Source organism: Syngnathus scovelli, chromosome 9 (genome assembly GCF_024217435.2).
Source record: "Syngnathus scovelli strain Florida chromosome 9, RoL_Ssco_1.2, whole genome shotgun sequence".
Lineage (NCBI taxonomy): Eukaryota > Metazoa > Chordata > Actinopteri > Syngnathiformes > Syngnathidae > Syngnathus > Syngnathus scovelli.
The window spans coordinates 5,720,916-5,742,296 of record NC_090855.1 but is presented as its reverse complement, the minus strand read 5'-3'; the positions used below and the strand labels follow the sequence as shown (position 1 = coordinate 5,742,296).

The following is a 21,381-nucleotide window of genomic DNA, read 5'->3' as shown; positions in this document are numbered from 1 at the left end:
TTAAATTTCTTCTCTCTGTTCCTTGAAAACCATAGTCACCAAAAACAACTCTTGTTGTTTTTAGACAAAGTCACTGGGGATCTGCAAAATCTCTGGATCAGTTCAGAACTTTTTTTGTGTGTGTGGACACATCAAGTTTTTTTTTATCCTCAATTGTGCATTTTTGTTAAACACTTCCCAACCAAGCCTATACTCGAAGTAGAAGTGGTTTGACCTTTAGAGAGAAATGTAACGTGTTCCTCGCTCGCCACTATATAAGTGCATGACAAAGCATCCAAATGCACGCATGAGAACCTCAACACAGAGAACATCAGCATGGTAAGTAGAAGGATGGCGTTGCGTTCAAAGTCACTTGTAATCGTCAGATAACTTCACGCTCAATTTTTCCTCAGCTGTGCCTGCCGTCCCTGCTGCTGCTGCTACTGTGTGGCGTTCACGGCAAAGTATCGCCAACGGAGTCCCCTCCCACGTTCGAATACAAAAATCCATCCACCGGGGAGATACTCGCGTGCAACAAGTGTCCGCCCGGCACGCGCATGTCCGCTCACTGCACGGCCGCCGAGCAAACGCAGTGCGTGCCGTGCAGGGATGGACACTTCACGGAGCTGTGGAATTACCTGCCCAAATGTCTCTACTGCAACCAATACTGTACCGGCGACAAGGAGGTGGAGATCGAATGTGGACCTCGCAACAATAGAGTGTGTCGCTGCAAGGAGGGCTACTACAAGACGGATGATTACTGCAATGAACACTCAAAGTGCACCCACGGATACGGCGTTCTTACTCGAGGTGCATATTTGAATCCTTTTAAGTGTTTTGGGAAGCTAGTAAATACAATTGTCTAAAAAATAATGTAATTACTTTTTTTTTAATTACAACAGCTAAAAGTAATTTGTAGCTTTTTGCACCCATTTTTGTTTTGAGTCATTTTTTATTTTGGCAATTAATTAATGTATTTTTTTCATTTGATCAACCCATCCATTATCTAAACCGCTTATCCTCAACTTTATTCGAGAGCCACCAAAAAGAGTAGCTTTTTCAGTTCCCAAACAGCTCTTCTATATTTTTTGCTGCCTAAATTAATTGATCACCAAGAACTGTGTAAAATTATGATTTCTTTTTCAATAGGTATCCTCATGAGGATTGCAGTTCAGATAATGGATGGATAGGGGGTAATATGTATATAGGTCACACAATAACTTATCAAAACCTTTCCTCCTGGGAAATTATTATGACCAAATGGACTAGTGGTATGCATGTCTGCTTCCTAACCTAGATCTGGGTTTGAATCTCAGCTCAGGCCCCATACTGGTTGAGCGAGGGTGTACCTGATATTGCCTATTTCTATGACCCTAATGTAAAGATGTTTTTTTAGGTACATTAGAAAATGACACAGTGTGTCAAAAGTGCTCCAATGGCTTCTTCTCCGCCTCTTCGTCGTCATTGGAGGCGTGTGCCAAGCACAAGGAGTGCACCAACGAGCAGCTCGTGCTCTTCAATGGCTCTGAAGCCCATGACATGTTCTGTGGTCGATGTGAGGACCTTGCAAATGGAGGTAATTTTGTCCTGTACTTCAGCCCATAACATTTTCGGAGTCTTGTTTGATTGGACACGTTCATTCGGATAGTTATCAGCACTATTCCAGCTTCAGTTATTTTTCAAGGCAACCTTTTTCACACAGCATGTTGACACACTTTACTTGAAGCACTGCTGTTAGCAATGACCCCCAACCACGTTGAAACCGGAAAAAACAGGAGAGCTCAGAGGCAAAGGGCAAATCTAATTTTGATCAGAAGCAAATTGTTCAGATTTATAGACAATTCCCACCTACATTTGCCCAAAATATGTCTAAACTCCGGCGGCTCGGTGGAGCACTGGGTAGCACGTCCGCCTCACAGTTAGGAGGGTGCGGGATCGATTCCACCTCTGGCCCTCCCTGTGCGGAGTTTTGCATGTTCTCCCCGAGCCCGCGTGGGTTTTCTCCGGGCCCTCAGGTTTCCTCCCACATCCCAAAAACATGCTTGGTAGGCCGATTGATCACTCCAAAAACAAATGGTTGTTTGTCTCTGTGTGCCCTGCGATTGGTTGGCAACCGGTTCAGGGTGTCCCCCGCCTACTGCCCGATGACGGCTGGGATAGGCTCCAGCACGCCCGCGACCCCCGTGGGGACTAAGCGGTTCAGAAAATGGATGGATAGATGGATGTCTAAATTCCATTTGTGCTTCAATCAGATAACAAATAAACAGTAAAAACATAACCTTGGTGGAGTAATGATCGGAACAATCCTGGATTCAACATTTCAAGAGATTCTTCCTTGGCCTTTGTGCCGTGAAGGTGTGTGACAATTGTCATAGTTTTTAGGTAATCCTAAACCAAGAAATAAACATGGTGTAAGTATGAATGGTAATCCTGGATTCACACTGCAACAAAATGTAATGGCTTTATCCAAATTTTGTGTTTTCTTGTTATCTCACAAATGAATGAATGGATTCTTTTTAGAGCAAGTTTCGATCCATGCCTTTGGCCGCCGCCCAGCTCATAAAAAAGCGTAACCTGAGCGGCAGTGTCATGATTGATCCTAGATTATACTTGCATTCATCCTTGGGCTTTCCTTTTCAGGTGAGCTGCTCAGGAGCTTCTTGTCAAGATTCTTTGGTATGCAAAGAATGAACTCAGTGAAAACGAGGAGCTTTTTCAACAAGTTAGTCCATATCAAAATCTATTGAGTACTCTGAATTGTTCACGGTTGGTTCATTATAGTATTTAACAAATATCAATTTCCCAACAGATATATTAAGTCTGAGATGGAAAGAAACACCATGCACTTCTTGACTCGGCATCAGTCACGACGTCATGTGTTGCATCATATCAAACGTTGGCTCCAAATAGTCCCAGAGAAGGAGCTGAAGATGTTACCACACATGCTGAGAGCTTGTCAGCTAAACTCTGTGGCAACGAAGCTGTACAAGACACTCGAAGGGATTGAAAGGCAGCAATCAAACTGTACCTTAACGCATTTATTCTCATTTGACTAATTGTGTACTTTTCACAATAAACATACCAAATTAGTGCAATTGCAATTGTGTAAAAATTGCAGTTATATGATGAGCTATATAGGGGTCCTCCAATTCAATTCACTTAACAACCACAAGATGTCACTCTCTCCTTTCTCCACTTTATTAGTTGTCCTGAAGAAAAACGCTTGCAAAGCAGACATGTTTACATTGTTGTCTTTTAAGATTGAAAACGACATCTTTTGCCAAACTTTATAGTTATTTCGGCTTCAATGCATTTATTATTAGAAACTAATTGTTGAATAGCACGGCTTTAATTTACGCCGCCTGAGGTTTGGAGGAGCTTAACTCGGTCTTTCTGACCCGAGGAGCAGCCAGTGACAGCAGCGCAACCACGCCCCCTCTTGCCACGCCACGATCGGCTCCCAGACTTTCGCATCATCAGCCTGGGAGGGACTTAGGCTCCCGGTCTCCACCATTGGCTGCCGTGATACAACCACAGACAGCTTTACGATAGGGAGACAGCTAGAGAGGATGTTGTCCCGTCATGCCTGTGGAGATACGCTACATCTGATCCCTTCGGTGTACTTTCCGTTTGCCACCCTCCGGCTCACTCCATCCTAAAACCGCTTGAATCACAAAACGATGCCCTGCACCGATCCACGCCGAAATATTGTCCGGACAGTGCGGGGGGAGAGGAGCATGTAACCCTGCAAGAGAAGCACCGGCGAGGCGGCAGTGTGGTACCACCTTAGACTTGGCTTTCTCCCGCTTTTGCCTTCATTCCGACACCAAGGGAGAAACCTCATCGTCGTCTAGTTTGGATACTTAAGTGTGCACAAAATGAACGAAGACATGTCAGAGGTCTCCAAAGAGCTCATGGGTGAGTAAAGCTCATTTGTGGCCATGTGTTCAACCCTCTTGTCAAACCCACGCGACGCGATCGTCATCGGGAACGCGGTGTGTTGTTCCTCTGCAACGCTGCACAGCTTCTCATTGTGCCCGACTGTGGCAAACAATAGTGGGATTGTCTCAGTTGTGGAGCAGTACTTTTCCTAGAAGTCATGCATGATTTGTTTTGCGTGAGACTTCAATAGTACACACAACTGATTTTACTGCTGGTAACACAGATTGTGCAATCTACAATCATTATTATTGCACACCAAGATTCCTTTCCAAGACTTTAAAGGTGCAGGTTGGGTAACAAGCAATAAAAGTCTGATGTTAGTAAAGGACAAAAGCATTTCTTAGGACCTTGATATCTACAATTATGATGTTCATGATGTTCATAAACTCTGTGTAATTTAACAAATTGATTACAGAATCACATGTTAGACAAATCTGTGGAAATTATATATTGTAAAGCAACTGTCCTCAATGTAATCCTGTAGTTTTGCCGATTCTGCGTAAATCACAATGCACATTGTGCCTTTTTTTGGAGAAGTGGCCATTAATAGAATTGCTCTCTTCTTAACATAACCCATTTAATCCACATGGTCCCTGAAATACAAATTTAATGCAATTTAATACTATTAGTACAGAGTAAACATGTCTGATTAGGATATCTCAATTGCTGTTGATAGGCAGTTTTTACACTGTAAAAGTACTTTGTGGACAGCCTGAACATTCTTGTCTAAAGAAGTGGTGTCAAACGCAAGGCCCTTGGGGCCTGATCTGGCACACAACCTCACTTGATTTGGCCTGCAAAAGCCTGGGAGTAAATACTATAGCCTTGTTTGGGCGCTCTGTGTATTTAAATGACAAAGAAACAACATCAAAGAGGTGTAGACCGTTTGTCGTGAGTGTCTGCCCATAGTCCACAGATTGGTCCTGGGAATGTGATATGCTTCTCAGACCTGTTTCGACTTTTACGCCGGACATTTACTTTTCACCCAGTTGTGCAGCTGTGTGTTTAACTTTCTTTGTTTGACCAAGCAGTTACTATTTGACACCTTGGTGCAATCTTGGGCAAGCACAAGCACTTTCCATCCCATCTATGGACAAACACTTCCTCCTTTTAAAGGGGAATGGGTGTTCAGGAAATTGTATGGAGGGACTTCAGAGATGACTTCAATAGCTATATTAGGTCATTTTGTGCGTTATCTGCACACTGACGTGAATCATATATTTATGCTGTGCTGTAGGGAAACAATCTAAATTCTGCATTGAGAACACTAAGGAATTTGTCATGATCACAAGTCATGTGAGGAGCTGTGTGGACGATGACCATTGTTAGGAACGTTTGTGCACTGGTGCCAGTGATTCAGCATCATCTTAGCAAAATACCACTCCAAGTATTCTACATCAACCGTCCACTCAAAATTGAGATATACACATTTAGTCAATATTCTAATGTCAATGTTATTTGTCTTTGTAGTGCTTTTTTTTTCTCACCCTTTGGCTCATTTTGATTTATTTTCTTTAATTACATTTTCATAGCCAGTAAAAGAAGAGCATGATTGCATGTGGGTCATTGTGGCCTATTTTATTAATACTTTGGATCAGAGCAACCCAATTATGGGTGTAGCAATGTGGTGAATAAATAACAGGCCCTGCCCAATGACATCACTTCTCAGTGACACACAGGAAAGCTGTGCGGTTAAATGATCAAAAATAGGATTATGATAAATTTCACGTCGATCATGTCATCAGCTGAGAGCACATTTACTAAAATCAGACGCAGGATTGTGCATGTCAACAGCCAATCAGTCAAATTTTTCCTCCTCTTTCATTTCCGTGTTTTGTTAGTTTTTCATTTTGACAATGAAAACTCCAACCTTTGATGCGAAAACAAACACAATAGAAAATAAATTGACTTGTAGTGATCCACTTGCCTTGATGCCGTTGGTACAATAACATCAAGTACACCAATTTGTATCTGCCGTGACTCTATAAACATGAGTCAATTTGAGCCTGAGGTTCATTTTCCCAATTGCACAAAGTGCACATGCTGCAACTCAATCCACAGGCTGCACTGCTGTTTCAGTTTAAATTAATCGGCGATGGAAATGAATGAAAAATGCTTACTTCCCCTCATGCTTCTTGAAATATTCAAGTTCACATGTTGGATAGAGCCGCACTAACTGTTTTTAGCGCATTCCCTAATTGTTTCCTTTTGATCCAAAGAAGCCTGTAGGCAAAGATACACATGCCAGCACAGATGTGCTTGAGTACATCCTCCCTCGGAATGGATGAGTGGGAGTGTGAAGAGCTTGGAGAGGCAGCTGACCCACTTCTGCTCTCTGGGCCAGCATGCCAATTTTGGTGCTTCTCCTGGGCGTGAACAATCGGGCTGAAGAGAGCATACGCTGAGTGCAGCAGCTTCCTTATCGTTTTTAGTGCGCTAAAGTTTGAAGAATTTCCCACAAAGCTCAAAATTGAGATCATGCGCATCATGTGGACGAATACTGACATGAACCCTGAAATGGAACACAACCGCGTGAGCGTCTGTGTTCCACGTGCAAGTCCTAAAATGAAACTATGACAGTATGGAGGCATCACATAAAACAAATCCATGAACAAATCCTAACTTTTGCACTGTAATTCTTTCTTATCACTTTGGTTAAAATACTTTATCCAGAACTGAATAATGCATAATTTGTAATGACGGAATTTAGACATAAGCCGGTGGGTATCTATGAATGTTTTTATCTATGAAACGCTGCTGTCAGTATTATCTTCAAATATATGCCAACGCTGACATTTAATCTTTTGTCTTTGTGTAGAGAGCATGCGGGATGCAGTAGGGAGGAAGGTGAAGCTGTCACTGAGGAAAAGAGTCAAACTGGAGATCAAAGGAGACAAGACAGAGAACCGAGTCTTGGTGAGTCGACTGCTGCTGCTTTCCAGCATACACAAAATAACAGTCTGCTTTCCAGTCTGCGTTTTTTTTTTTTTTCTTGTGGGGTCATTACACTGTGAAGTTGTAAAAGTTACTAAAAGCGAATAGTCCCCCCTACATTTTTAAGTCTGGGCACCAAATGCACAGAATTATAAGGATGTAGCAAAATCCAGACTAGTTGAAAGAGAAATGCCACTTTTGGAGCAATAACTGGGTACACTATTAAAAATACTTGTGAATTAGGTCAAGAGAATTAAAACGCATTAGTTTTTTTTTTCTTCATGGCTGCAGCACTGTGCTTAGTGATGATTTTGTCAGATTAATTGCCTCGGTAAAAACTGTCTTGTGCTTGTACGGCGTCTCTTGTTAGTCACAATCATAGTGAAAACATAATTTAAAAGAGGCTTTTGTTTAGTTATACCAATGGGACATTTTAAACTTTAGTCGACTCCAATAGTCCAGGAAGCTTCCTTATCTGTCTTGAAGTGCAACTGCCAACTTTCAAATTAATTCTCCAGAGTCTTAATACTTTGGCATGCGTATACCGGGTCGTACTTTGCACTCACTGTTGGAAATCTTAACAGCTCAGATAATGTGAAGCAAATGACTCACTAAATGACTCACTTAGTGGTATGTGAATGACTTCAATGTATTCACGTGGAAAAACAGCCACTCGTATCTTGTAGACAACAAGCGTAGGGACTTGGAAAGTATCTCCTGCTCTTCAACATGTATATTAGGACTTACTGAAGACTGCATAAATAATGTGTTTCTGGTGGATTGTTAACAATTTTGTTTTTTCTTTTTTCTTAAGAGATAAAGCTTTCGAGAAGAACGATGAATAAAGTCATCACACAACTTCTGGTGTTATTGTTTGAAACCTTATGCGTCATCTAAGGACATAAGCAGAAAGAATGAGCTTTACTTTCACATTTCCTGTGTTCGCTAAATGATCTGGCAGCTGTGCGAGGTGGGAAGCTTGTGGCAGAGAACGAGTTAGTGTGGAAGAAAATTGCGCTAGTCAGTTATGTAGTGTTCCCATTAACTGGAGAGACACTGAGTCTTAGATCACAAAGAAATATGGTCATGGAGGTGTTGGAGGCACCGTAATATTAAACGATCATTTAAAAACGCCCGTGTTATGTGGGAGAACATGGAATGGAGAAACACATGCAGAAACAATGCAAATATGTGGGAATCTGCCTGAGGAATTTCAGTGGACTAATTTTGATATTTTATACAGGCTGAGAGCATGAGAAAATCCCACTGCTTGACCGCACTCGATTAAACAATGGGCAGTTGTTGCTCTCGAAAATAGAGAAACAGATTCTGGAATAAACACAAAAGGAAGGCAAACACGTCAAGGAATTTAAACCTATGAGTGGGATGGCTTTTGTCAAATGTTAGGTGAAATGTCCAATGAGTTCTTTTTTATTATTCTGAGAAAAAATGACCATTATATAGACCTGCAAATGTTATAAACATTTATTTTATATAACAAATGTTGATTCTGTCTAAGTACTTTCAGCATATTATTGCCAAATCCCTCAACACTTCTAAAAGTTTAGACTTGGACTCAATTTTATTCCTCTCTTGGGCTTGCTCCCTCAGGAAATTCTGGTTCCAGTAGCTCACACAAAAATAGTACAAAAGAGAACATTGAACATGAGTAACAAACAAAGAGGAGAGTAACAAAAAAAGTCCATAGCAATCGCAATAAAGTGTCGAGTAAGAAATAAATAACAATAATAATAAAGCATTGAAGCGACTACACTTGTGTATCCCAAACATGTGAGGACTCCCTTTGTCCCTGTTCCTATTGCTCCTTCCCCCAATTGAGTTATACAGTTTAATGACATGAGCAACAAAGGATTTCAGCAGTCTGTTGGTCCGACACTAGGGGAGGAGCAGTCTCCCACTGAACATTCTCCTCTGAGTGATGATGACGGTGTGCAGAAGGTGGCTGGCATTGTCCATAATGTCCCCCAGACAGCCCAGCTTCTTGCCGACCACTTGCCTGACCAGATTGTCCAGTCTGGAAGAATCCTTCTTGGATGTGCTGTTCCCCCAGCACACTATAGTGTAGAAAAGGACACTAGCAACAGCAGACTGATAGAACATCTCCAACAGCTTGTTGCAGATGTTGAACTACCGCAACCACCTCAGGAAGTATATCCTGCTCTGCATCTCCTCGTGCAGATGGCTGGTGTGTGCTGACTTGTCCAGTTTACCACCCAGCCACACCCCAAGATATTTGTACAAGTCCTCAGCCTCCACCTGAGCTCCCACTAGTAGTACTGGCCTATTAAAGGAACTGGAGAAGTCCAGGAAGAGAATCCTTGACATGGCGCTCCCCTTATCCAGGTGGGAGTGGACTCGGGGTAATAGTTTGAGGCTGTCATCCTCCACTCCCACACCTGGCTAATATGTAAACTGCAGTTGATCCTGGGTGTGTTGCACTTGAGGTCTGAGAAGATTGAGGAAGATCTTCTCCAATGTCTTCATCAGGTGCGAAGTAAGCACCACTGGCCAGAGGTCATTCAGTACACCGGGCCAGGTCTTTTTTGGCACCGGTTATTTTCTTAATTTAATGAATCTAGAAATTCTATGTTTTTGTTTCACCTTTTAAACAATTAAACAAGATTATCCTGCCATTTAGACTTTTAGGGGCACTACCACAATGATTTTAGTCAATCCGAATTCGATTGCGATATTAGGCTTCACCATTAGCAATGTATTTTTTTTTTCATTATAAGGTTTAGCATATTTGTAGATAACAATAGTCCGAATAATGTATCCCAAGGGAGGTATTACCAAGCAATGTAGTCTGGTCTCATGAAAGCTCCTCCCATCATCATTCAATTTAATGATAGTTTACGTCAGGGTCATGGTCATTCAAACAGTCTTAATTGCATACAATCATCACCTTTATATTTCTTTGTAAATAGTGTCATGGTATTGACTGATGATTTAATTTTTGTTGTCATTGTGTTCCAGTCTTCTGATTTGTATGTGTTCATAGAATATACAAACATATAGAATATACCTTGTAAAAGAAACAAAATTACTCCATTGTCTTTCATTGAACAAGCTGAGCCAAAGAAGTGTGTTGGAAGTGTAAAATGGTTTTATTACAAATACCACTTGCTAAACATGAGTGGCGGACTATGACAAGGTCTGTTTGCTCTTATTGGCTTCAATTAAATGAGGTTTGTAGGTCATAGCCACAGCCAGCATTGATTGGACTGAAATGACATTTGTGCATTGTCAACTGACATACTACATATAAACAATTAGTTTAGTTAATTATTATTATTGTTATTGTTATTATTATTATCATGATGCTTTCTTGTCGAAACTGAGAGAGAGAGAGAACTTAGTAATGTGACTTTTCCAGGGTGCCTTTCCTGCCATTATGTCTGGATGAATACTTCCCAGATTGGCTTTGAAATAGAGTTGTCCTGATCTGATCACACTGCAATAGATTTATATTGCGTTATGTAATGTTCCGGGTATTTCAGGACAAGCCGTTTGAGTGATACTATCAGAGCCAGCTTCTATGTTGTATTTGCAAATCTGGACTTTGGTCAACTGAACTGTAAGACAGGGAGGAAAAGGGTTAAGGAAATGCAACTTATCTTAAGGTTTGAAGTTTGTCATTTCGTTTTGGTGGGTGGTGTACGGCTTGTATCAGTGTTTCCCTTGGAAAGATAGACTGATACTACTACTAATGTGCGTTATTGGTGCTGACTGATGTTTTCCGCCTACTCCAAAGGGAGTCTTTTGCTTTGCTGTCAACATCAGAAAGGTTCCCCAACCGCCTCCGCTTTTCTTGTTAGTCTGCCTTTGTCTTTTCTCGACTATCCCCTCCAAACAAAAACCACTGCGGGTCCAACCTGGATTGTTGAAAGGATTCTCCTCCTCCTCTCCTCTGTCATTGGTTTTTCCACCTTTTGATTACGTTCTTGCAGTTTTATCTCCAGCATCTCTCATTACACACAGATCTCGCCCCTACTGTGTGTGGCTGGTATGCTGATGAATGATTGTGAAGGTTCCTTATCTTGGTAAACAAAAGACACACAGCGTCCTTACAGGACACCCTGCAGGATGATACTGTTTTGCATCCATTGGCAAAAGAGTATGGCACTGATATCCAATCAGTGCTGAGTGACAATTGTGATTATTGCAGCTTTCACATGGGTTGACTAGTGCTAATTTAAAATAACAATTATAGAACATTTTATTTCCATGTCTAAGCATGACATTATTTCAAATGGACTAATCATGATTCAGTTACTGTTTTGGTCCATAACATATTGATTGTTGTTTTCCAAAAACAAATGTGAGCAGAGAAATAAGTTTTTCTTTGTCTTTGACAAGATTTTTTCCTATCACATGCATTTTTTTCCTGATGAGTCAACAGAAGAGCTCGCTTGTCGTCTGTATCATTTCCTGCTCGGACTCTGTATTTACCGCAAAAGAGCATGTATTTACAGACTCATTCTGCCCTCTAATTCTTTTTCTCAGGCTCTTGCGTCCCATCGAGCATACCTCCTGACCGCACGCATTCCCACCAAGGTAAGTGGAGAGATTTCGATTTTTTTTCCCCCCATGAAAATTATGACAAAATTTGAAAAATATTTGATTGTCATTGTATTCTGCTGCACATGGGTGTAGTGTGAACCAATAGTAGTTGCTATGACTGCCACTTCTACTACTTTCTTTCATTTAGTGCATTACCCCTAACTTTTTAGCAAGTTGAAGAAGGTGACTACTACTACGTCTTCCATTTCTTCCTCATCTTGCCTTTTGACCTCCATTTCTTCAACTTCTATTTCTTCTTTCATGTTTTCTTTCTTTTGGAGGTTGGAAAATACTTTGGTTACATTACCACATTCAGGCCACCAGGGGTAATGCACCAAAAGTATTTGCCAACCTCCAAAAGAAAGTGGGAGCTCAGTTTGAGCTTTAATTTGAATATTTTTATGCCGCACTTGAGTATAAGTCGCATACACTCTGCTGCACTCTAAAAACTGTTCTACTGTTTTTTGTTTGTTTGTATGATTTTTTTGCATTGAATCGTACCTGTAGTCTTAAGGATATTACCATAGCCCCATCCCTATCCTTGTTTCATTCACATTGACCCTCTTTCGTGAATGTTTATTTAAGCAGTGCAACAGTTCTTTTGTTTATCAACTATCCTTATTTGAAAAGTCAGACCCTTGATTTATGAACTACTCACTCAGAAGCACGTCCAAGGCTAGAATAAATCCACATCCCCTCAGTAAAACCACCTCTGCTTCGATGTCCCTTAAACCTTTCATTCCGGATTTTTTTTTTTTTTGCTCTGATCCTCACCACTTTTTCCTTAGTCCAGATTACTTCTTGCTACCCCCCCCCCCCCCTTCCCCACACACTAGTGTGTCAAAGGTTAGCAGGGATAAGCTACATTGTCTCGTTCTGAAGAGGATGGTGCATCAAAGAACGTTGTCTGCCTGCAGCTGAAGATCATGTTTTGTTCCACTTTCCTTTGTTTGGATTTAGTTTTTCAGGTGTTATGTGAGTAGCATGTTCAATAATATGACCAAATGTCTAGCAATATTTATTTTACAACGATGGAAACAAATGATCAACTATTTGTATCATACAAATGTTTCAGTGCATTTGATGATTTTGCTCATGCCACAATCGCTTAAAATTATAATAATATTCCCGCCTGTTTCCAAAAAAGGCTTCCGATTCAGATTTTAAGTAAAGTGGACTTTGCTATTCATTGGGAGATAGGCACCAGGTGAAATATGTTGAAATACATTTGGGGGAAAAATTCCACAAAAAAGGGGGTTTGGCTCCCCACTCATTAAAAAAACAACAACAACAGCAGCAGGAAAAAAATAAATAAAGATAAAAAAACAAAAGGAAACACAAATCCGGAAATACAGCAGGTGAATCTGCGGCTCCCAAACCACGGGTAAGTGGCGGTTGACTGTATTGTGTAGCTTGATGAAGTGTGCGGTACTGATTTAAAAATAGTGTGGCTCTGCTTGTAGGCAGTAGTGTCAGGTGGTATGTGTGAGCCATGCAAACATTAATGCATTTGGTCGTCTCGGCAGGACATTGAGTTTTTTTTCCGTCAGCTTCTGTGTGTCAGCATGTTCCAGGAACATTGGCTGGAAATCAGTTGCGCCAATATGGCAACAATATATGTTAGATATTGTGGCGTGCTGTGAAAAGGTAGCATTATAAATATTGTCTTTTTGAACCCATTCTATATTGCATTGATGCAGTTATTTTCACATTAAATCACAAGTTACTTTTGCATGAAGTCCTATCTAAACTATGAGTTCACCAACATCATCAGCTGAAAAGATGAAACATCATTCTGAGGGATTGAATTACTGTTTCTATAAATGTTTTCTAAAATGTAAATGTCGCAGTGTCACTCTTTTGTAAACAACGCAATTAGATGACAGAAAGTTGATTATAGTGCTTTTGTAGGATCATTTTTATGCAGTGGAGTGTAGACAAAACATTGGTGGAAAGAACAGTGCTTCCCACAACACCCATGCACACACAAACACACACAGAGACAGACAGTCTGCTCGTCGTCTCCCCCCCCACTCATCTTTGAGCCAATCCTCGGAAAGTCAACTCCCACCTGGAATTGTCTGCTTTCGCTTCCTGGCCTGCCTTCAGGCTGTGTGTATGTGAGATGCAAGTGCGGGAACCTACTTGCTTACTTACCGTAATATAAACAGTCTCAGGCAAAAAGATTCCCCCACAGTCATGTTGAGGATCATTTTTGGTTTATGTCCTTTTTTGGTATGCAAAAGCAGACTACTGCTTTTCTTGTATTTGAACTAAAATGCTTCTTTTCACAAATGGATAAAAATGGTTCCTTTTGTTTTATTATTATTATCATTATTATTGTTATTATTATTATTATTGTTGTTGTTTAGGTTTTATTTCCAGACACTAAAATGTATTTTATTTTCGGGGTAAGAATTTGTTTTTAACCTATGAATTATGGACAAAACATTATTTTACACACATTCTTCAGTCAGTCAGTCACTGTCAAGTCTTGTTATTGAGACAGCTATCACAGCGCTAAAATAAGCCTCTGGATAGTGTTCCTGATACTCTTTCTTTCTTTATTAACATTATACTATATTTCACTCTTTCCAATGTATTTTTCTCTCTTTTTTGTTTAGGTGGAACACTCCTTTAACTACCTGGAGATCCAGGGCATTAGCTGTAATAAGGCAAAACAGGTACAGGACATCTCATCTCAAGTACAAACACAAAAGCAAAATATTGCTGACTGTGGTTATTTGGTATGTCAAAAGTGCATGCCAATGCTTACTTTAATCCTCCTGGCACACAAGCCTGGAATTACCAGCGATACTTCCACAAGGAAGACATTTGTTAGCCCATCTTGGGAAAGGTCACTGTAGTTGTCCTTTTACTTTAATTATTTGGTGCATGGACAGATGGGTTGGTATGACTGTGGATAGATTAGTGGACATCGATAGAAGGGATTATAAAATTCAAATTCAACGTTTTTGAGTGGGGGGGAGGGGCTGAATAATTAGTATCCAGATTTAAAAGAAACAAAAATCTATTGGAAAAACTAACATTTTGTCTTTCCTTTCAGCTGTTAGTAGAATACGAGCGAGGTTCCTTCTCACTGAAGCTCATCTCCACTGAGGAGGTCAATGAGGTGGTTGCACATGTTGGAAACTGTCTGCTCAGAATATGTCCAGGTCTTTCACCCAAGTGAGTCTCAGTCAGAAAGAAACTCCCATATTATTGAGAGAAAGAAACATGCTCATTATTACATTCAGAGTTGTTAAAATTGAACATGATACTTTTGTTTGTGAAACCAATTTTTTTTTTTCCCATGCTAGATATATAACAACATGCCATTTGCACGATAGCATCATTGGGGTTCTGAAGAATTTGACCCAAGCGTAACATATTCTGGCTTAATAAATGGGGTCCAAGAGCTGACCCTTGATGAACCCCATATGCTCTAGCCATTCAGTCAAATTGAAAATTTACAAAAGGTAAATTATTTTCTCCAACTACTACAGAACCAGAGCCATTATAGGACGGTTCCATTTAGTCCTACCCAATTTTATAACTCGCTCAACAATACATTATCATCTACCATATCAAATGTTGGAGTCCTCAGCACACCCCAGCATCATCCGTGCTATCCATAACTTAAGACTTTCACACACTCTTGGAGTGAGTTTATATAACTGCCTCACTAAATAATACTCTTGCTCTTTTCTCATGCCAGTAAAGTGATGAAGAAGCTCAGCATGGAGCCTGCTGACAGACTGACTTCGCTGCAGACGTTGTGGGAGAACAACAAACCTGCTGACCCGGGGCCATGTGGTAGGGATCAGTGATGTCAAGCAGCTCGAAATGTCATACTGCAAAAAAGGACTTGCAACGATAAATCAAATATGAAAGTGAAGCTTTGAAGCATCGTGCTTTTAAGTTATACATTTAATGCTCTTTCCTTTTGATGCTTGCTTGTGCTGCAGGTGGCTTTTCTCAGATGTACAAGTGTGTTTGTGACTGGCTGTCACTGCCATACAGAGAAGAGGTTCAATGGGTCAGTATGGGTTCATCCATACTTACTGATAACCAAGTTGCCATAGTAAATGTGTAAATATCCAGTCATTTCTTAAAATCTTGAATCACAGTGAAACCTCTTTTTTTCGTGGAAGTTATTCAATTCAAAGTGGGGAAATGTTTCTTCTTCATTCTGGCTTGAATGAATTATTTATTTCCCCAGGATGTGGACACTATCTATTTGACACAAGACACTAGAGACCTTAACTTGCAGGACTTCAGCCATTTAGAGAACCGGTGTGTATTTTTAAATACTGTCAAAGAACTTTAATACTTAAATAATAAAAGGTGCTTAATTCATTGGAGTAAATTGTCTGAGTGACCCCCCCATATGTTTTTTTTCCTCAGAGACTTGGTGGCCATAATTGCAGTCCTTGAGTTCAACCAGTGGTTCACCAAGCTCACCACGAAAGACTACAAGCTGGTAGGCTCCTTTTCTCTATCCACACTGATGATCTGTTTGTTGCTCCAGAGACTCCAAATTAAAATTCCTGTCATTTTTCTAAACTCACCATGAATCAGGTGTCCCTCCCATTAAGTCCTCGAATAGTGTAAACAGCAATCATGTGGCGAATTGCATTTTTGTCTTTGGTTTCTCACTCTGCTCAGTCGCCAGTTAAAGGAATGTCTCGGGCTGCGCCTCTTTCATGATGAAGTTTATAGTGCTGTCTAATGTCTAAATGTTTTTGGTAGAAGCATTATGGATGGTTGTGAAGATGGTAGGTCATTTTATTGTTGAATTGTTTCCGTTTATTATCCCTTTAAAACACACACACACACCCCTTTTAGTTCCTCGTCATATATTTCAATTCTATTATGAGCTGCCCCAAGCTTGTCAGATTTGCTCCCATCACAGTTAGTGAGGCACTACTTATAAATATGTGGCCTCGGTTGTTATCAATTTTATTAAACGTCCCCACACTCACACTTGCAGCCGTCCTTTGTTTTAAATATTTACATCTCTATTTACTCATCTTGGAACTAGTATACTGAGGTCTGTGGTTGCCATGTCTATTTACAGGGAAACAAATATGGATCGTTGAGGGGTTGTTTGTGTGATTTTTATAAATTGAATCCAATTCTATAAGAAAAATTCAATCATAATTTGTTTGTTTTTTGCAATTGGCATATTTGTTCAGTTTCATTCGCTTCATGACTATTCTCATTCCCACGAAATTAAGTGGCCGTATGCCCATCGTCCCTCGTGTGCCATTTGACTCCGGATCAGTCAAGTGTTCTCATGTGATAAGACTCCCAAGATCAGAATGAGACAAAGCGACACCAGGCCCCCCCTGCAGGTCTTCATTACCAGCTGTCTTGTCTTGGCGCTTCATGCTGTCTCACCAGTTACCACACTCTGCTTCCTCAGTGCAAACAATTATCTCATGCTTTTGTTATTGCCAGTCCCTTTGTATTATGTTTAATCCCTTTCCTCATCACCATGCCATGATGTGCTTATTTAGGCTCAAATGTTCATGGGGGCTCATGTGTTTTTACGTGTGGCTTGCCAGTATTAAATGGTCACCAAAACTACTGAAAAAAGATGAGCTTTAAAAATTCCTTTTTTTTTTTATGATTTTGGTGTGCAGCTTTTGAGAGGACATAGCATTTCCCATCTATTTAGAATTTGTATTTGTGTAAAAACAAGACACGTCATCGCTAAACAATGTGCTGTTTTGAGCTGTATTTACCATCTCCAGGACTTTTTTGTCATTTCAAGTTGTATGTCGGTCTTAGCTGTAGCTACTTGATGATCTGTAGCCAGGAAATCAGTGAAGCTATGTCTGCTACAACATGTGATTTGACGCCGGATAGTCAAAGAGCACATTTGTACACATTCTTGGTCATCGTTTTGTTGCTTTGTCAAGAGCAAAAGTTCCACTGTTTGCTTGTTCAGTGTAGTTTTTTTTTTTTTTTCTCCAAGCTTGTTTGCACAGTTATAATTATAGTCTACGTTGACAACTTGCTTACTGCTCCTTTTGAACTCTTCTGTGAACTATACATTTGAGAGAAGTAGTTTGAGGATGGCCTTCCTTTTCTGCAAGACAAATAAAGGCACCTGAGGCATCTGTGTGCACTTATACCAGTTACAAATGTACCAAAGGAAAAAAAAAAAAAAAGGACAGAGCATGAATGAGAGCAGCAACAGGATAGAAATATGTAGGTCAATTTGGATTTCGATGGAGAGGGGCAGGGAGAGCCAGATGACGAAATAATTCAAGAGGTAGCATGAAAGAAAAAAACATCCTACTCAACAGCAGAAGTGATTTTCTAGTATTTTTTTCGCATAGCCCTTACAGCTTTATTCATGCTGATGTAGCCACAACAAGAGTCTTATTAAAGAAAGAAATGTCTGAAAGTCATACATTATTTTCATTACTCAGACTTTCTGCGTTATTATTCTCCGTCACAAGAAGCAATTTGCTTGCTCACACCATTTAGTGTTCTAGTCAGGTTGCCGATCTGGGCTAGAGGACGAGGGGAAAGATGACCTCATAAATGTGTAGCTTGCATACAAAGTGCAACTTGCACATCAGCTCAAAGCAGCACAGAAAAGAGATTTAATGTCTCTTGAATGCTTCAATGCATCGTGCCTCTCCAGCTGTGTCATTGTGGCATTTTTTGGATGTTTAATTCTTCATTACCGTTATACTATATTTTCAGGTATTGCTTGCTACTCTGTTATTCTCAACCCTGCTCTGTAATTCATAGTTTGAGAGAATCAACATGGGAACAACAAGCTCTTTCTCCATCTTTCTATCGCTCAGCTCTGCTTTTCTGCCCTCCTCTCCACTTTCCCTAGGACAATGTTGCCAGTGTTTTGGCCCCACCGGGGCTGTTGGCCCAGAGAGGCAGGCCCTAATGGCAAGACTGTCAATTACCAAGAATAACAAACGGCACAATGGTTCAGTAAAGTTCTGGTATTCCGATGGAAAATTGTTGCGGCCATGCAGATAATTAGCAACTGGTTGTAAAAACCTTTAAATGTCTGCATGGGGGAATGAGAGGCAGCATACACTGAACTGGGTCAGTGAACATCTAGGCGGGACTTTTGCTTCTAACTGTTGAATTTTTTATTTTGTCTAAGTTGACTGCTTTAGCTCCCACGTGTGCTTGTCCTGTGGTGATGCAACCACAGGGACACAATATTGTCCCGCTGAAATGTTTACTGAAGTGTGTCCTTCCAAGTTGTTTGTCGTCACACATTGATGGCTGCAAAGTACCACGGGTTGAATTGCTTGTTATTGATTTAATTAAGAAAAAAGGGAGCACTTTGTCTGCAATTTTTTAAAAGGAAAGCATGTGTCCCAAAGCACATCTCTCTTGGTCAGATCTTTTTGGTCTTAGTTTTTCTGGTTAATTGCACTTTGACTTTTATATAATGGAAAATGAGCTGATTCCGTTGAGTAGCGTGTCTTTTTGATTAACACTGAACATCTTCAGTAAGCCTATCTGCTCATCATTTAATTTTACTGTCCTTCATGCTTTTCTTATCTCATTATTTTTAGCTATGTGTTCTTCCTAAGTCTACAGATGTTTGCGAGCAGATCCTTAAAGTGGTGTCTCGCTCCACTCGACTTGAGGAGTTGGTGCTGGATAACGCAGGACTCAAAACGTGAGTAAAAATGTCAACTTAATGGACAAAAAGGCTTACAGGCAAATTTTCGGACAATTCTATGCGTTTGGCCCTTTTCCGATTCTAATCCTGACCTCGACTCCATTAAGTGCCCTAAACTAGAACAGAGGTTGTGATCCAGACCCTTTCTCAAATTCAACATTGACTTCTGATGTCACGAATGTTCTTCGAGTTGAATGGGTGCAAATTCACACAAACACAAAGTGTACCCGTTTACGATGCTTCTTTTACCAAAAGCTATCAAGTGTATTGGTCATGAACTTAAAATGTCTTTTGGTCTCTCCTCAGTGATTTTGCCCAGAAACTCGCTGCTGCCCTTGCACACAACCCCAACTCAGGACTCACTAGCATCAATCTTGCGAACAACCCTCTGGAGGACAGAGGTATGATATTTAAATATGTTCATATCAATATTAAATCATATGATTGACTATTTATATTTATATGAGTAACATATTTTATAAATTGACAACCCAGTTAGTTTTGCCAACTAAAAGTGAAATGGCGGTCTGTTAAAAATAATTTGCCAAGAAAAGGGTTTTGGGGGCAGTATCTTGAGGATCCATTTTCATCAGCTGTGTTCTTGCAGGTATTTCCTCCCTTGGTGTTCAGTTTGCCAAACTTCGTACTGGGCTCAAACACATAAACTTCTCTAAAACCTCAGTGTCACCCAAAGGTAGGTGTTGTCTTTGTAAAAATGTAATTTGATTAATATGGCAACTTCATTTATATCTGTTTGCATGCGTGCCACCAGGTGACAAAAAGTCCCTCATTGTTATGCTGGAATCGTTGTTTTCTATATTTGCATGCGAAACACGCGGACACTTTCAGAATTCTGTTTATGTTTTTTTTTTTTTTTAAATCTTTTTCATTTGCAAGTTTTGTCAATATTGGCTTGTCGGTGCGATTTAGTTTTGGTTTACCATCAAAGTAACCGCTGCAACACTAGACACAGTCTTTAGGGATGCACTGTAAACTGCTTAGGCCTAGGGCAATCAATAAAGTGCTATCATTTTCCACAGTGCAGTGTTGCTTCAACCGATCCCTGCTCAGATGCTGTTGCTCAAGGCTTAATCTATAATCCTAACTCTCAAATGGTATAATGTGCACAACTATATCAAGGGCACCCGCTGGTGTTAGAAATTCTTGAAATGATCAGAATATTTTGTTCTTTTTCGAGATTTGGTAGGTGCTTCAGTTTTGGATGAAAAGTGCTAAAAGTGTTTTCCCACATTCAAAAAATATGTATCTTAATGGTTAGATTATAAAATGAAAAAAAAAAATCGGCCTAAACCCACATTATTATTTCAGTGGCTGCTGGTTTGAAGGAAGGACTAAAGTCCAAAAAGCGAGAAAACAAGTACTACTAATGTATAATATTACATATATGATATGTAGTTGATTAAATATTTGTCCAATTGACTGGAGGATATTAAGCAATCTATTGTAAGGCTATTGGCAAAATTGATTTGACTTGTTTGCCTTCTGCTTTGTTTTTCAATTTTTTTTTATTTACTCATGTAACTCTATCAAATAAGTCAATCCGCAGACAGAATCTGATTCAAGACCCTGTAACATTGACTGTGTGACTCATACGATACATTTGACATAGGTCAGCAACTCTACGTGTCATACGTCAATGTCATGCATACCCCAATCGTCGATTAGGTAAAGACACTTCAATCGCAATGTTACTATCAGGATTCTAGCAGATTCTGTCGAGATCAGTGTATCGCACCGATTTTATTATCTGGGCTTGAAATGAAAACCGCACTACTATGAAACATGCATGCTTCATTCTCGCCACTTGTCTTATTGTTTGACTCAATTTATTCCTTTCAATATGCCTGAAAAGCACAAGTGGACATTTGAAAAATGCTGACACAATTTCCGCTTGGCTGTTTGTTTTTTTGTGTGTGTGCGTTTTCAGGGGTGAACAGCCTTTGTCAGTCACTGAGTGCCAACCCATCCATCCCCGGTAGCCTCGTCCATCTGGACCTCTCAGGGAACATCCTCAGAGGAGACGACATGCAGGTGCATACATATTGGCACATATTTGCATTTAAGCATACACATTTTTTTCAGTTATAATGCGACTACTGTGCAATCAAAAGGAGAACAAAAGAAAATCTACTTCAGTTATAGATTATACTTGTAGCTAGGCAGCTAATCAATTGTCTGATAGAGCTGATGTAGTCTTCTGTGCTCCAAAGACAAAGCGAGGCTGATTTGGTTAATCTTCTGTA

At 40.2% G+C, this 21,381-nt stretch overlaps 2 protein-coding genes across 3 annotated transcripts in view; both read left to right on the top strand.

Moving 5' to 3' along the window:
- The first annotated feature begins 186 nt into the window (after nucleotides 1-186).
- Nucleotides 187-3,080, top strand: LOC125974628 (tumor necrosis factor receptor superfamily member 6B). Its single transcript, XM_049729287.1, has 5 exons — nucleotides 187-318; nucleotides 393-789; nucleotides 1,376-1,555; nucleotides 2,620-2,701; nucleotides 2,789-3,080. Exons 1-5 carry the CDS (start codon nucleotides 316-318, stop codon nucleotides 3,033-3,035), a joined length of 909 nt encoding a protein of 302 aa, XP_049585244.1. The 5' UTR covers nucleotides 187-315; the 3' UTR covers nucleotides 3,036-3,080.
- Nucleotides 3,081-3,485: 405 nt separating this feature from the next.
- LOC125974626 (F-actin-uncapping protein LRRC16A) overlaps nucleotides 3,486-21,381 on the top strand; it is a 32,613-nt gene continuing 14,717 nt past the window's right edge. The window contains exons 1-13 of one of the 2 annotated variants that reach the window (XM_049729283.2): nucleotides 3,486-3,897; nucleotides 6,740-6,837; nucleotides 11,383-11,433; nucleotides 14,064-14,123; nucleotides 14,507-14,628; nucleotides 15,158-15,255; nucleotides 15,408-15,478; nucleotides 15,662-15,735; nucleotides 15,847-15,922; nucleotides 19,026-19,114; nucleotides 19,424-19,518; nucleotides 19,725-19,811; nucleotides 21,066-21,169. In XM_049729283.2, the coding sequence (XP_049585240.1) occupies nucleotides 3,858-3,897; nucleotides 6,740-6,837; nucleotides 11,383-11,433; nucleotides 14,064-14,123; nucleotides 14,507-14,628; nucleotides 15,158-15,255; nucleotides 15,408-15,478; nucleotides 15,662-15,735; nucleotides 15,847-15,922; nucleotides 19,026-19,114; nucleotides 19,424-19,518; nucleotides 19,725-19,811; nucleotides 21,066-21,169 (1,065 nt within the window). In that variant the 5' untranslated portion in view covers nucleotides 3,486-3,857. The remainder of the gene's footprint in view (nucleotides 3,898-6,739; nucleotides 6,838-11,382; nucleotides 11,434-14,063; nucleotides 14,124-14,506; nucleotides 14,629-15,157; nucleotides 15,256-15,407; nucleotides 15,479-15,661; nucleotides 15,736-15,846; nucleotides 15,923-19,025; nucleotides 19,115-19,423; nucleotides 19,519-19,724; nucleotides 19,812-21,065; nucleotides 21,170-21,381) is intronic. The other variant, XM_049729284.2, reaches the window with a different exon arrangement.

Excerpts from the sequence above, each read along its gene's own strand:
- LOC125974628 (XM_049729287.1), top strand. Across the intron at positions 1,556-2,619 it reads TGAGGACCTTGCAAATGGAG|GTGAGCTGCTCAGGAGCTTC; the intron begins GTAATTTTGTCC and ends TTTCCTTTTCAG. Across the intron at positions 2,702-2,788 it reads ACGAGGAGCTTTTTCAACAA|ATATATTAAGTCTGAGATGG; the intron begins GTTAGTCCATAT and ends ATTTCCCAACAG.